The 17023-nt window shown below is 33.9% G+C and overlaps 1 protein-coding gene across 1 annotated transcript; it reads right to left on the bottom strand.

The window, feature by feature from the left end:
- Nucleotides 1-168: 168 nt before the first annotated feature.
- Nucleotides 169-15830, bottom strand: ppm1f (protein phosphatase, Mg2+/Mn2+ dependent, 1F). Its single transcript, XM_051895294.1, has 8 exons — nt 15677-15830; nt 12749-13001; nt 10265-10395; nt 9027-9229; nt 8494-8682; nt 5351-5494; nt 4896-4989; nt 169-3459 (listed from the first exon to the last, which is right to left on the bottom strand). The coding sequence occupies exons 2-8, from the start codon at nt 12922-12924 to the stop codon at nt 3122-3124; spliced, it is 1275 nt and encodes a 424-aa protein (XP_051751254.1). The 5' UTR covers nt 12925-13001; nt 15677-15830; the 3' UTR covers nt 169-3121.
- Between the last annotated feature and the right edge of the window lie 1193 nt (nt 15831-17023).

The raw sequence follows: 17023 nt of genomic DNA, 5'->3' as shown, positions 1-17023 counted from the left end.
TTTTCTCATGAGAGTGTAAGATCCTGTGAAAGGAGACCATGCAACTAAAGAGCATTGGTTTACTTGTGCTAACCACACAGAGACGGCTAAACAAAAACTGTCAAATGTGACAACTACTAGTGCAGTCACAGAAATGCTAAAAAAAAAAAAAAAATGTAGACACCAAACTGATGTGAAAAGTACTTTATTCACATTATGCAAGATTAAAGCCCAATGTTTGTATAATTGGTTCCAAGTCCATGAAAAGATGCGTAAGAAATGCTTCCCAGAACTGGAGCACACACATTCAATATTATGTTTTAACAGACATAAAATAAGTCGCTGACATTAACATTACAACATGCGAGAACGTTTAGGTACATGATTCACTGTAGTACTGTATACTCAGTGTGGAATTGGTATTAAAACTTCACGAAACATTACTTGTATACATCAGTAGTAAGGAGACAAAGTTAGGTCCAAAAACAGTCAGATCCCTTAGGTTTATCAGTTAAGTTGACTGTACAAAAAGCAGATTCTGGAAAAAGTACATTGAGATAAGGCACTTTATCATGTACTGTGAGAGCTGATACAAATCCATGTGTTCCCTATGTTCAGTTTTTAGTAATACAAACAGCAACAATTACAAAATGTCCTGTGAAAAAAAAATGCAGGCAAACAGTCTGTATAAAATTGCACACCAGCACAAAATCTACTGATGCATACGTTCAAGATTTCTTTATCTTTCCTTTCTACTAGACAAAAACACAAGTAGTCCTCAAGTCCTCAAACCCTTTAAAAATTCAACATTAATAATAATACTTAGTACAGCAAATGCATTAGAGGTCAGAAGCAAAACACATTTTGAATGAACAGTTTCATTTGGCACAACTGTGAACGTACAGGAACGTATAAGGAATATTTGGAAATTCTGATATCATTGACTAGATATTATGAAGAATGTTTCAACTGCCCATGCAATGAAAGTCAATGGGGTCCAAAACAACATTTTTCAAAATATCTTCTTTTGTGTGCCACAGAAAAAAAGAAAGTCATTCAGGTTTGGAACGACATTAGGCTGAGTAAATGATGACAGAACGAAGACATTATGAGCAAAAATAAGGCATTGCGCATTTAACATAGGGGAAAACTAAAATTAACCACTGTGATGTCTTAAAATTCCCATCAATGGCACATCCCATTTCCTATTAATGAACTCAGTGCTGATTCTGTGCATAGATTTTTGGCTTTTACAGTCACTGACAATTACAAAACATACAAAGGGGGAAACAAACAAAATACATATTACATAATTACCATCCCGTATATAAAATGGAAGAGCGATACATTTTTTTGTCAATACTGGGGAAGTAACACCATATTTAGAGGTCCAAAAGTCTGAGAATTTAAAATTCTTAAAAAAAAAAAAAAAAAAAAAAAAAAGTAAAAAATTAATACATATTTGGGGTGTGAGATTTTTTTATTTTATGGTTTTAAAAAAATAATATTTGTATTCAGCAAGGATGCATTAAATTGATCAAAAGCATCAGTCAAGAATTTTACAATATTAAAATATTCAATAATTTCATATAAATGCCGTTCTTTTAAAATGAAAAAAATGTATCATGGTTTCCACAAATAATAAGCAGCACAACTGTTTTTAAAATCGATAAATCAGCATATTAGAATGATTTCTGAAGGATCATGTGACACTGAAGACTGGAGTAATGATGCTGGAAATTCTTTGCATCATAGGAATAAATTACATTTTAAAATATATTAAAATAGAAAACAATTATTTTAAATTATAATAATATTTCACAATATTACTCTTTTACTGTATTTTTGATCAAACAAAAGCATCCTTGGTGAGCAAGATAATTCTTTCAAAAACATAAAAAAAAAATCTTTCCAAACTCAAATTTTTTAATTGTAATGTAAATGTTTGAAATCCCAGATTTTCATTGTGGTCTCAGACTGTAGGATGCCACTGTATATTGTGGAAAACTTTAAATATACTCAATAACGTGCTTTGTAAGGTAATCTCAAGCACTCTTGAATGTATAGGACTGAACCTACCAGGGACAAACCAGACATTTTCCCCATAAAAACACCACATCAACATAACACTCCGTCTTCACCTTCATCATATGATATCCATTAGGTTAGCGATATTCTTGGCCTTATCACATTATAGTGACTGTGCTACTATATCAGCTACTCGTCACGAGGCTTTCAAAATATTGAGCGGCTGTAATATGAGACGACCTGCAGCATGCAGGACGTGCGGTTTGCAAAGTCTGGCTATGATAATACAACACCAACACGCAGACGCCAGTATTAACACTGATATTTACGGTAAAAAGGCACTGCAACAAAACGAATAAGGAAATGATATGCATAAATAAAAGTTTACTGTACATTTCGAAAAAACTACAGTATCGTTCAGCAACAGAGAGTGATCTTGGCAAAGTCAGACTCGTAAAAACACTTTTGGCACATGAAAGAGCGTGTTTGCACAGTACAATACAGCCATAAATATATATTTTTTCAAATAAATAACAGTCTTAAAAATACTAACCACCTACAACACTGGATAAGTACATCTGCTGACAGAACTGAAGGCCTTACGGGCGATTTTTTCATTATTGAAGCCAGTGTGGTCCGAAACGCAATGCAATACTGTATCTGTTAAGACTTTTCACATTAGTTTTCTCTTCCTTGTAACAGTCGTATCAAATAGGGAGCGCAACTATCAAAAATGATCTGATCGCATTTCCTTTACACATGTCTCAAAGGTATTACATAGTTTATGAGATATTAAGCACCAGTAAATGTAAATATAAGCTGGTAAAAACAAGGCAAATAGTTAAAAGATGGAAACATCTTGTAAGGCAAGTTCAGACTTAGCAATAAAGAGAGTTAATAAATGACCAAGGATCAGACATTCTTGTGGAAAAAAAACAAGGAAACGCCTTTTTACTGGCGTTCAATGCTTTCTTTTGAATGCATGAATGGACTCGTTTTGGATGACCTCAACAATCGTATGTTTTTTCAAATTCAACAACTCATTCGAGATGGTGAAAAGACCATCAGCTGCTAATGAGTTCTATCATGTACAATTTCTTTCCATTAGCCCCTTTCAGACCACAGTGGCTGCAGCCATAGCTCCTCCTTCCTCTGTTCTGGAGCTCGTCTCATGGGTCAAAAGTTGCTTCGGCTCCTTCAGGAACACCAGAAGAACTGTGATGTTATCACTGGATCCAGCAGCTTTTGCCTGGGCCACCAGACTCTGGGCCACGTCCTCCCCCGAGCCTCCGCCCTCCCTCAGAGCTTCCTGAACTAGGCCTGGGACGTCACCAGGCCGGACTACGTCAAAGAAGCCGTCACAGGCAAGGAGGATGTAGTCTTCATCCCCGTTCAGCTGGACCGATGAGCTGTCAGCTTCATTTGAGACGTATGGCTTCTGATCAAAATCACCTTTTGAGGATTAGAAAAAAAATATATAAAAATTTATTTTACTAACTTGATATTAGTCAAATAAATATTATATATTAAATATTATAGATACTATAAATAACTACTGCATTACTATAAATAAAACTACAAATTTAAACACTCTTTACAAATAGAAGAAAATTAATCCATTTAGCTATAAATAGAGCTGGGTAATACAGCTAAAAATATACATTATATATTACATATACTGTATCCAGTACACTACCATTCAAAAGTTTGGGGTCAGTAAGATTTTTTCTTAAAGAAGTTCAAACTTGTATTCAGCAAAGATGCATTAAATTCATCAAAAGTTACAGTAAAAACATTTATAATGTTACAAAATATTTTTATTTAAGAATCCTGGAGGGAAACTGTTTTAACATTATTAATAATATTAATAATAATAATAAATGTCTGGGGTTATGATGCTAAATATTCAGCTTTGCCATCACTGAAATAAATTACAGTTTACAATACAATATAAAATAAATATAAAATAAAATATACATCAATATTTTTCACCATTTATCCTGATATTTATGTATTTTCCCTGAATTACTTAAATACTTTTTTTAAATAATAGATTCAAAATGTTAAATGCATGTAAGAATCTAGTTTCCCAACACTGTTTTTCACTACATGAACAAATAAAAATTACATTATATACACCAATATAGCATCATAATAATCAACAATATTTTTATTTACACATTTTAGCAAATGAAAAATACCACTTCCATGAACATTTTTGAGCAATTATTGAATCTGAGTTTTGAATTCATAAACATGAATCCTTTCCTGCTAGTGAAATTTAAATCAGAGACACTAATAAAACGTCCATCTTATTACTTAATTACCAAATAAAAAGCACATTAAAATCACCGAAATTCACATTCACATTGTTGACTATTCAAATATCTTGCGAATATTCAATATATCGCCCAGCCATACTTGTAACTACTTAAGGACCGGTTCACACAGAATGCTTTTTTGTGGTTCAAAATGCGAGACACAGGGCAGTGGAATAAAAAAAAAAAAGGTCTAGAGACGTGTTTTTTTGTTTGTTTTGTTTTTAAAGTTGAACTACTTTTAACCTAAGCACTGTGCTTTTAGAATGCCGTGTCATGAGCGAGATGCTGCAAAAGATGTGAGATGTGAGCACAACTGTTAAAGATGCTCAACTAGTGCGTGTTTACATTGAAAAACAATGAAGTAGTAGTGCAGTCCCAGACAGCAACATAGTGTCGGCCCAGATCCGGCCCATATCTGGTACACGTTCAACACAAACCAGATGTGGGCCGGATCTGGGCCGACACTATGTTGCTGTCTGGGGTGGAATGGAAAAATACATTCTGTGTGAAATAACCTTAAGTATGCTTTTTTGGTTTGCTGTTGTTTTAAGGCTGTGAGACATTCACCTATTGCTCTGGAAACGGCGTAGGTACCATTTACCCGCCAACAACCCATGAAAGCGATGCATCCACCCAGATCCTCAATCCTTTTCTTCTCATCCTGCACAGAAGCACAAGCACAAACTTTCAGGATACATACTATAATGAAATAGGACAAAGAAAACCTCTATATTTACCTAAATTCAAATCTCTTAACCTTTTGTATAACTACTGCGCGCAAAATATGTTCAGAAAAATTTATTTGAAGTCAGTCAGTGACTCTCTAAGGATCATTCTGATGCTTTTGGCATTCAGTCGCAGTAGTAAGTATGCAGCTTACAGCGCTAATATTGATTCGGCATGTGGTCAGCAGTCAGTTCCTCTGTCTCAAATTTCAGCTGCTCACAGAGAACAGATGAGCATCTGATACGGTCTTGTGGTTCTGACTCTATTGGTCAGCAGTGGCTTGTAGTGTCTCGTACCTCTCTCTCCGGTTTGTGTGGGTCCATTAGGGTCACTGGTTCTCCCTGTCGAACCAGCATAGCTTGAGAGTCGCCCAGCCAGGAGACGGTCAGGCGATCAGAGGTCAGTAAGACGGCCACACCAGTGCTGCCGCTGCGCAGACGCTGAAGACGACATGAACAAATGAATGATTAGTTTGCCATCCTGTGGTTGCTGGGAGTGTGCCACATTATTTTTTTATAATTATGATTCTCATTACTGTAACAGTAAAATTGTTAATTATATTAAAACAATACTGTCATCAAATGTATTTTTAAATCAGCATAAACTGAACTTAGTAAAAGCAAATACTACCACTATTTACAAATACTAATGCTGTCAATCGATTAAAACTTAAATTTAATTACGTCAAATAATTTAGCAAATAAATCAATTCATTTTTATTGTGCGATTATGTTCAAAATTAACTGCACTAAATTAAATAATGAATTTAATAAAATGTAATAGAATTTAATTATTTAAATTCTTTAATTAAATTTAAATTATTTATATTATACAAGTAATAAAATAATAATAAATTCGCGTTCTAACAATATATTTTTGCTGCAGGCGCTTAATTTATGTAAATATTTTCAAATTGCAAAAATATCTTATTGGTTTAAAAAATAATTTATATTTAATATTTTTTAAATTGTGCAATTATGTTTAAAATTAACTGCACTAAAATTAAATAAATTTAGTTTTCCATTAAAATGTAAATAAAAGAATTTGCTAATAATAATTAGTAAGTACATCGCAATAAATTGTATTATTTTGTTCAAAATTAACTGCACTAAATAAAACAAAGAACTGAATTAAATAGAATTTACTATTTGTAATTTATAAAAAATAAAATAATAAATTATTCATATTCTAACAAAATATTTTGACAAGTATTAATTGCTTAATTGTCATGTCAATAATTTCACAATGCAATGATAATAATTATAATAATAATAATAATAATAATAATAATTTTAATGGGTCCAAAAAAATTATTTACCCATTTATATTTAAATGACTACTAAAATTTTTTACTATGTAAAGATATTTCATTCAATGAATTTGGTAAAATTTAAGGCTTTCATAAAATTAAACATTTTCATAAAAAATAGATCATTACTTGTTTTACTGAGTAGTATTAACTGGTCCATATAAGCTATCAAGTGCATGTCAATTATTATCAGTAAAATGAATTCTTGTTTACTGTTCGTGTCATTGAAACAGAAAGTGCTTACTCATATCTGTACCTGTGGAGGCAGGCAGAGACGTGCAGCAAGCCTGCACCATTTCTTACCATGTATTTAACCACAAGGGGGAATATGGACTATATTTATCTGTATTTATTACAGTGTAGGAACATTAGATGCACATAACGGTTGCATCTTAAGAAGTAGGAGAGGTGTGAAAAGATTTCTTTCCATCGTGAATTTCCACAGAATGCACCAGCTTGACAAATAAGGGGAAAGACGATCTAACTGCTGAAACTGATTGTGCTGTGTTTTCAGAAGCAGATATGCTGATAAAAAAAAACCTGTTTAAAGGAAAACAACTGTACATTTTGAAGAAAGCCAACACATTGGCCAACACACCAGCTTACTGAATGATGGTTTTTAGAAGTGCATGTTTAAAAGTGGTTTTGAGGTTTCGTTTATATGGTGCACATACAGTCTGGTTCAAAAGTCTGAGATCACACTAAAATCTGCTATATGTTTTTAAATTTATTTAAAGTGCCCCTATTATGCTATTTTAAAATGTTCCTAATTTTGTGTTGAAGGTCTCCTACAATAGGTTGACATGCATCCAATTTAAAAAAACACTTTTATTTTCTCATAATATACATTGTACATCACCTCATTTCTCAAAGAGTCTGAAAACGGTTCGTTCAAAGATTCTGTCTCTCTAAACCCTCCTTTCCGAGAGCCTTTCATAGTGTAGAAAACAGCATCTTCTCGACATGCCGACAACACAAACCAAACTCTTCCAGTCTCAGCTACAACTACAGTGTTTGAGGGCAGGTCAAAGTAGACGTTGTTCTTGTTCACGGGCAGCCAGTGAAGACCACAGGCTGGCACATTTTTACGTAAGTATGTAACAGGAAATGAGTCTGGAATTGCTGACGACTCGTTTCGGCAGTTCAGAATCAGTTCTTTCTTTTGAGAGACTTTGCAGACATTTACAATTCACAAACAGCTATATTGCACACTGCATGAAAGATAATATTCGAAAAAGCATAATTGGGGCACTTTGAAACAAGAAAAAAAAGTTTCAGGATTAAAAAAAATGTAAACATTAAAATTATGCGAAACATTATGATGTAAAATAAGACTCAATATTTAGTAAATATTTAAGATATTCAAGGTCACTAATCAAATAAGCAAATATGTGCTATTGAGCATGTTAGTGCCTTCTGAAACAGGGTTATTATAGTTTATAGTTATAATTATAGTTATAGTTATAATTAAACTTCATTACTTGAAACTAAATTAAACGTTAACTGACATAAATTAAAATATAAAAAACTTAAACTTATTTTATTTCAGCTAGTTAAAGAAAACATCTCATTTTAATTTAGTTTGATGTACAAAAATAACTAAAACTTAAATAAAAATTAATAAAAACTATGCAGACATATTTTTTAAAAAAATACAACAAAATTACTAAAACTTTAACTAAAAGTAAAATGAAAATGGAAAATATAAAAATAAAAACTAATTCAAAATATTGCTAAGACCTATAATAGTATCTCAATGATACTAAAATAATACTGTTCTGAAAAATATATTATTTTTTACATTTAATTTAGCACTCAAATTGATATGCTGATAATTTAAAAAAATTGTAATAAATTAGAAAAATTCAAGCATTTATTTTTTTTTTTAAAGAATTTTAAACAAAGATGTGGTCTAGTGGTCTCAGACTTCTAGACCTCTAAATATGGTGTTATTTCCCCTATATTAACAAAAAAATCAATTACTCTTCCAGTTTATATATGGGATGGTAATTCTGCAATATGTATTTTTTTTGTTTTTCCCCCTTTGTATCTGTTTTGTAATTGTCAGTGACTTTAAAATCCAAAAATCTATGCAACTGACTAGTGGTCTCTTTTGGTTGTTCTTCTTACCTCTCTTTTGGCTTTGATCTTGAACATGTCATCTGTTTGTGTGAAGCTGCTTTTGAAGGCTGCGGCAGCATCGCTTTTTAGCGCCTCCTGCCGGCTTAGTATGATATGCAAGTGAGTGGCAGCATATGTGGCAGCATCCACCCCTCCATGTCCATCAAACACTGCGTAATACTCTCGATCCACACCATCCTGTAGAAGAGAAACGGAAATCAGTCTGGTCCATGCAGAAAAGTCATTAAAAGAAAATTGACCCCATATACTTTTGCCTTTTTATTTCATTTAAATCTCCCAAACCATCAGTCCAAGTAGAAAGATTTTTAACTACCAATATTATCCCGGTATTGTTCAGCTAATGAATACTGCATATTTGGATATACATACGGCATTTTGCATCCAATATGATAGGGAACTATGAATATTGGTTGGGTATGCTATGATATGCACATATTGGTTAAATATCTACCCATGCACCCCTAACTGATCTACACAATGCAGGTCTTAATTCAAGTTGAGGAAATATGTGGCAGCCTCACCTTCAATCCCAGAAGCTGGTTAAACTCTTTCAAGATCATGTGACGATCCTCCATCTTCCTGCGAGTGTTTCGAATGGCATGAATAGAGCAGCTGTGTGTCCTTGAAGAGGAAGAACCAGGATTGGGCAGCTGTTTCTGCCAGGCCACACCCACCTCTCTCAATTTATTTATAAAGAGGCGCTGCAGTGGCTCAGACTGCAACACTGAAGACACATACACTCATCATGATGCTACACTGTTTGAACGAGAGTTCCTAGAAATCATACATTTAGACTGAAATAATGTAAAGCGTCAACAACACAGGCATGAACTTTTCCTAGGAGAGAGAAGTTTTCAAACATAATGTAAAAAACATACTTTCATGTACTACTTTTGTTTGAGCACTAGAGGGCGATGATGCCACTCAGAGCATTAACGGTGCAGTAATTGATTTCTGAAAAACTGTCGAAAGTGGATCGGACTGAGCAAAGCCACTTGAAGCCAAGCCTGCAACCTTAGCCGAAAGGAGAGGAAGGAAGACCAGAGGCCTTTCTCTTTTCTTTTTTTCCAATGGATGTCAATGGAGGAGAGGCTTCACTATGCTGAATAAACTGCTTTTGTGAGGAAATAGCTTACCATTTGATGACTTGACAGCCCATCGGCTAATCTTCAACATGTTTGTTCTTAAATATTAATTTTGGATTGATCTATTTTTAGATAAGTCACGGGCAATTGCGCGACAGGTATGATTCACTTCTCATTCATTTCTATGGTATCTGCAAACAGTGATTGACTGTCGCACATCTCTGAATGAAATTCAATGACGTCAAGGCTGTAATGTGATTGGTTATCAAGCCGCATGTGATCCAAGTTAGCCGTTACTCTCTTTCCAATGGTAAGAGCCACAGACTCTCTCATCTCCCAATAATAAGACAATCTTTGGGATCTTTGCTTTACTTTTTGTGAAGCTTTATTTTGCTTTGCTTCATCTATAATAAAGAGGCATCTACTCTTGCAGTGCATGGTCGTGCATTTTGGAGGCGGAACAATGAAGGGAGGGGTGTGTGTTTCTCAGTGTTTCTCATAAATTGATTACTACACCTTTAAATTTTCATTGTAAATGACTAATATTTATTCAGATAGACAGACAGACAGACAGACAGACAGATAGATAGATCGATAGACATACACACAAAATACAGTAACCCAAAATATCATAAACAGAAAAGAACAAGAATCAAATCAAGTAAATCACTCACAAACAACTCCCTGTTCATCCTCTGGTTGCTGTTCAGGATCTTTGGGGCAGTAGTAAAGTGTAAGGTCATCTTTAAGCAATTCAGTGACAGCAGCATTGCACATCGCTGCACTCAGCCAGGATGGGGCATTTCTTAAAAAAATAAAAAAATAATTATAATAAATCTCATATATGTCAACAGTGTGACAATAACACACACACACACTCAAGGAACTTATACTATAATTCAGATGTTTTTGAAAGAAGTCTCTTATCCAAGGCTACATTTATTTAATCAAAATACAGTAAAACAGTAATATTGTGAAATATTACTACAATTTAAAGTAACAGAATCCTATTGTAATATTTTAAAATATAATTTAATTTCTGTGATCAAAGCTGAATTTCCAGCATCATTATCAATGTTAAAAACAGTTGTGCTGCTTAATATTTTTGTTGAAACCATAATTTTTTTCAGGATTTTTTGATGAATAAAATGTACAAAAGAACATTTATTTGAAATAGAATATAATCTTTTGTAACATTATAAATGCCTTTACTGTCACTTTTGATCAATTTAATGTATTCTTGCTGAATAAAAGTATTAATTTCTTTGAAAAAAGAATTATTTGGACAGTAGTGTACATAGAGCATGTTTAGGTAAAGTACAAATTTAGTTGACTAGAAATGTAAATAAACTTTAAGATATGTTCAGTTTTCTCTAAATCATACTTAAGGATTCTCACAAACTGCAGAGTAAAAAGCACATCTTGCACTAGTGAATTCGTTCTGTTTTTAGATTAGATTTAGCACTTTGCCTGCTGGAGCAACAAGTGGCAAATGGCCTGACCACCCACTCATAACAACACATCTATGTAAAAGAAGCATTTGGCTGCGTGAGATGGTATCTAATGACATAACAGAAAGGTTGTCGGAAAAGAAACTCCCTTTTGTCCTACTTGTCAAGAGCTGCGGTAACGTCATGCCCCTCTGACCTATATCATATCACGAAAAGGGTTAAACCTGACAAATCTGCACTGTGCAGACATCTGCATTCGGCACAGCTTCCAACAAAAAGGAAATGAAGTCTAAATGTCAGGAAGTGGGTATAACAATAGTGATTCCACAGACAGGAAGTCTGCCCTGAGAAATGCGTCAGGGGAGAGAGAGAGAAGGATACAGAAACAGATAAAACAAAAACTCCATTGTTAATTTAAACTTTAAAACTTCTGCACCAATGCTTTCACTTAATGCTGGGATTGCCACTGATAGTACACTGGGTAAAAAAGCACCAAATCTCTTAATCAGCTCATAATGCAACATGCTGATCTGGGGCAAATACTGTCTGCAAATACTGAGAGAGAGCAAATGGGAGAGAAAGGCAGGAATGACAGGAATGAGAGAACGCCTCTCTTCTGGTTAAAGAGGACAGGTGTGGAGCAACATTTCAGGCCTACTTGTGGGACTGATGAGTAGCAGACCTTGAAAAATTCTGTATATGTTTTTAGAAAATATGAAGCTGTATTCATATCTGAGAGAAGTCTGCCATCCAGCAGAAAATATAAACGCAAATCATTCTCTCTTCTGCAAAAACCTACATGAGGCGTTTTCAACTAGTGGGCCACAAGGGAGTGCTAGGGAGTTTGTGGAAACGTTTAGAGAAAAACAATGTAAAAAATGTAAAATTAAATGAATGAATAATAAAACATAAGATCTAAATAAATAAATAAATTGATTAAAATAATTAAAATTATTAAACAAATATTCAAATAAAAAAAATGAGAAATGAGGAAACCCTCAGGAGTGAAAATAAACAATAAAACATAAGATCTAACTAACTAAATAACTAACAAAAAAAAAAAATATTAAAATAATTTTAAAACTTATTAAAATAAAAAAATAAAATAATATATAATAATACAAATGTGTTGAAATAAAATATACTAAAATAAATAAATACTTTTTTTTTTTTAAATGTAGGCCCAGAAGGGAGTCCTAAGGGGTCCATGGAAAAGTTGAGAAAATTTTAATTATAATTTAAAAAAAAATATATATATATATATAATAATAATAATAATAATAATAATAATTAAAACATAAGACCTAACTAACTAAATATATGAATAAATTAAAATAATTTAAAAAAATATATATAAAAAATTAATAAATAAAATGTCATTAAAATAAAAATATTGAAATATTAAAATAAGTAAATAAATAATTATTCACATAATTAATATATAACAGTAAATTACAAAAATAAAGAAAAAAATTAATGTAACATCATAAACTAAATATTTTCCAAATAATATTTTACACATATTTCTAATATTAATGTTTCACAATACAAATGGCATCTTTATAAACAAAAATTTATAGCTGCCTTTTAAATAATAGGATTGGGGTCCCTCACACAAGGTTGATCACCTTTGAGTGTCCATGGCATCTAAAAGATAGAATGAAAACCCTTGACCTAGACGATATGCAGATTATGCACATAACAAACCTGGCTAAGAGCAGGCGGAAGCCAAGATCCAGACTCTCTCCCTTCACCTCCTGCAGAGAGACTTTGCGGCTAAGTGGACTAACAGGAAGCGGGTCCTCTGTGCCAAGTGGGTTTGGAAACTCCTCCAGAAAACTCTTGAGAAACTTTGCAGCATCGCCTTGCTCCGTACAACTCATTCTGAGTATGGACTTGCAACCTCTAGGATGTCAGGTAGGATGTCAGAGATGTCTGAAGCAGACTTGGATGTTTGACTCTACACAGAAAATGAAAAATGAATCAAATAAAATTATATAAACACAATATAACTTCATGCATAACCACCTTCACCAGAACCGGTCTACTTGTAAATGTATTTGCCTCTATCAGTTCAAAAAAGCAATTATGTTGCTAAAGGTAATAGTACAGAATAAAATAGAAAATGTTTTGGATTATTCTAAAATTATAGATATATACATTTTTCTCAGCATATTATATTATATTATATAATTATATATATATATATATATATATATATATACACACACACACACACACACACACACACACACACACACTATATTGCCAAAAGTATTGGGACACCCCTCCAAATCACTGAATTCAGATGTTCCAATCTCTTCCATGGTCACAGGTGCACCTAGGCATGCAGACTGCTTCTACAAACATTTGTGAAAGAATGAGACTCTCTCAGGAGCTCAGTGAATTCAAGCGTGGTACCGTGATAGGTTGCCACCTGTGCAATAAGTCCATTTGTGAAATTTCCTCACTACTAAATATTCCACGGTCAACTGTTAGTGGTATCATAACAAAGTGGAAGCAATTGGGAACAACAGCAACTCAGCCACGAAGTGGTAGGCCACGTAAAATCACAGAGCGGGGTCAGCGCATGCTGAGGCACACAGTGCACAGAAGTCGACAACTTTCTGCAGAGTCAATACAGACCTCCAAACTTCGTGTGGCCTTCAGATTAGCTCAAGAACAGTGCGTAGAGAGCTTCATGGAATGGGTTTCCATGGCCGAGCAGCTGCATCCAAGCCTTACATCACCAAGAGCAATGCAAAGCGTCGGATGCAGTGGTGTAAAGCACGGCGCCACTGGACTCTAGAGCAGTGGAGACGTGTTCTCTGGAGGGATTAATCACACTTCTCTGTCTGGCAATCCGATGGATGAGTCTGGGTTTGGCGGTTGCCAGGAGAACGGTACTTGCCTGACTGCATTGAGCCAAGTGTAAAGTTTGGTGGAGGGGGATTATGGTGTGGGGTTGTTTTTCAGGGGTTGGGCTTGGCCCCTTAGTTCCAGTGAAAGGAACTCTTAATGCTTCAGCATACCAAGACATTTTGGACAATTTCATGCTCCCAACTTTGCGGGAACAGTTTGGGGATGGCCCCTTCCTGTTCCAACATGACTGCGCACCAGTGCACAAAGTAAGGTCCATAAAGACATGGATGAGCGAGTTTGGTGTGGAGGAACTTGACTGGCCTGCACAGAGTCCTGACCTCAACCCGATAGAACACCTTTGGGATAAATTAGAGCGGAGACTGTGAGCCAGGCCTTCTCGCCAACATCACTGCCTGACCTCACAAATGTGCTTCTATAGGAATGATCAAAAATTCCCATAAACACACTCCTAAACCTTGTGGAAAGCATTCCCTGATGAGTTGAAGCTGTAATAGCTGCAAAGGGCGGGCCAACTCCATATTAAACCCTACGGATTAAGAATGGGATGTCATTAAAGTTCATGTGCACGTAAAGGCAGGCGTCCCAAAACTTATAGTGTATAAAATTTATGTTATATTAATAATTTATATATATATATATATATATATATATATATATATATATATGTTATAGAGATGCACCGATATATCGGCCAATAATCTGTATCGGCCATTAAACGAAAATTTTCCAACTGTCGGACGATAGTTTAAAAACAGCCGATAGTCAGGGCCAATATATCCTGTCAATCAAAAGAGGGCAGGAAAATGCGCTGAATTTTGACTTGCTAAGAAACCAGTTTGATGTTCAATATTAATAGTAATTATATGAATTAATAACATTCAGAAAATTAGGAAATATTAATTTAATCTTCAGAATTTAGTAAATGTGTGTTAATATTAATTTGAGTATTTTTTTATTTGCATTTCTTTCTAAATATAATAATTAAAATATAATTATTAATTATTAATTATAATGAAATTATCATTAATTTAAAAGAAGGTATAAAAAGCACAACCTCCAAACTATCGGTATCATTATCGGTATCGGCAGATATCACTCCGAATAATCGACTATTGGTATCCGTGCATCTCTCTCTCTCTCTCTCTCTCTCTCTAATATATCTATACATATGACAATGTTAGCCAATCAGAACAATCGAGGCGGCCACCCTGTCAACATCAACCAATGGCATGCGTTTGGGGAGGGGCTACCTGTTTGTCGGAATTATAAAAATTTTTTTTTTTTTTTTTTTTTTTAAAGGCTTGATTATTATTTAAATATTACGAAAGAAAATAGATGCATTGTGATACCATATTATCTGTAATATACTACTGTTCAGGTGAGGAACCCTTTCTCAATTGCAAAAATGCAAACAGATATAGTATGCATAGTGCATAGTATGCATGATATAGTATGAGGGATAGTATGCAGTACACTAAAGACATTACCTACAGATTTTCACGTTCTCACAAAAATATTACAAACACATCAAAACTAAACTTCTTTCAAACTGCAGTGCAGTGCATACATGAAACTTTGGTTAGTTCATTACTGCAAGGATTCATGGTGTAACTCAAGCATGACAGCTGACGAAAAATCTGCAGGCACTGTCGCCATTTGAAACAACCGGGCCTTGAACTACAAAGAGCAACTCGTTAGTTTAATTAACAACATAAAAGAGAACATAGACGTGCATAAACATGCTGTATATACCTTTGCGGATTGTTGGTGTTGCTTTATGCGCCGACACTCCTTTTCCTGACGAGTGCGGTTTGAAGTGCTCGTGCATGAACGCACGCCCTTTCAGTCACTACACAACAAAAGCCAATCCATCTGCGGAAGTCGCGGTGACAGACAGGAAGTGCAAACATAGCGATATACAAGTGATAAGGATGAACGTGTGAGATGCGGAATAGACTTGTCAGAAGTGGATGAAGTCAATCCGTTTGGTTGTCAGATCGAGTTGGCTACCTGGGCGGGGATAGACCTATCTTATGAATATTAATACATTCCTTTTAATAGGTCAGCCAATGAGCGTCCAGTCATTCACATAACGTAATTAATATTCATAAGCCAAAGCCTGCCGCTCAATACGGAAAGAAATGGAAGGTGATTTCTGTAAAAGTGACGTTTTTCATTCATTTTTTTTTTTTATTGTATATGCAAAGATGCACTAAAATGGACAAATGCCATTGGAGAGAAAAAGAAAAGACATATTATTCAATATTGATATTATTGGGTAAATTCAAAATATAAAAAAAAAAAACTAAAATGCCTGGCCTTAAACATATGACACGACTCAGTACTGTAGTGTTTTTTATAAATGTAAGAGTAAAAAGGATATTCAACATGTAATATTATTCTTAAACATGATATTGACTGACAAACATGATGTTGATTAACACTTTTTGTTATAAAACTGAAACATTTTTTAATTTATACATTTTCTCGATTTATGGTTTGCAAATTGTGATCAGTTAAACATTGTAAAATGTTGTTCATTATATACTCTGAACATTTCTCTTTATATTATGTTAAAATGCATATAATCATAATAAAAGTGTTTGCACAGTTTGACAGTGGTCTGATAGAGACAATACTAGCATGGATGTAACTGAACATTTCTAAACAATTAAACGCATAATTTATTAAAATAAATCATTGTAACATTTTTAAGCTTGAAATATATCCAAGTGAAATGAACAAGAAAAAAATGTAAGGCAGGACTTGATTTGGTCCATCATGCATTGATTGGATGGTTGGATGATTGTGGTTTGCTATTGGTCAATCTCATGTGAGTGACAGGTTGTCCCGCCCTCGCACCAGTAAACACATCATCAAAGAAGAGATGTCACTGCAACTGTGAGGGGAAGTTATTTTGATTTAAAAATTATGATGTGCATGGATAAATCATATATAATAACATTTTCTCAATTTTATATATAATAAATATAATAAATCTTTTGCAATTTTCCATTAAAAAAAAAACAAGAATTGTCAAATTTGATTTCATAGTGATTTTAAGTCGTTTTGGATAAAAGTGTCTCCTAAATAAATAGA

Source organism: Ctenopharyngodon idella, chromosome 5, assembly GCF_019924925.1.
Source record: "Ctenopharyngodon idella isolate HZGC_01 chromosome 5, HZGC01, whole genome shotgun sequence".
In the NCBI taxonomy this organism is placed as follows: domain Eukaryota; kingdom Metazoa; phylum Chordata; class Actinopteri; order Cypriniformes; family Xenocyprididae; genus Ctenopharyngodon; species Ctenopharyngodon idella.
This window is presented reverse-complemented; position numbering and strand designations above follow the sequence as displayed.

Bases quoted from the DNA above. Each gene is read 5' to 3' on its own strand.
- ppm1f (XM_051895294.1), bottom strand. From the start codon at position 12,924: ATGAGTTGTACGGAGCAAGGCGATGCTGCAAAGTTTCTCAAGAGTTTT. The intron at 10,396-12,748 runs GTTTGTTATGTG...TATTTTTTTAAG, and splicing joins TTCCGCCTGCTCTTAGCCAG to AAATGCCCCATCCTGGCTGA. The intron at 8,683-9,026 runs GTGAGGCTGCCA...TCTCTTCTACAG, and splicing joins ACCAGCTTCTGGGATTGAAG to GATGGTGTGGATCGAGAGTA.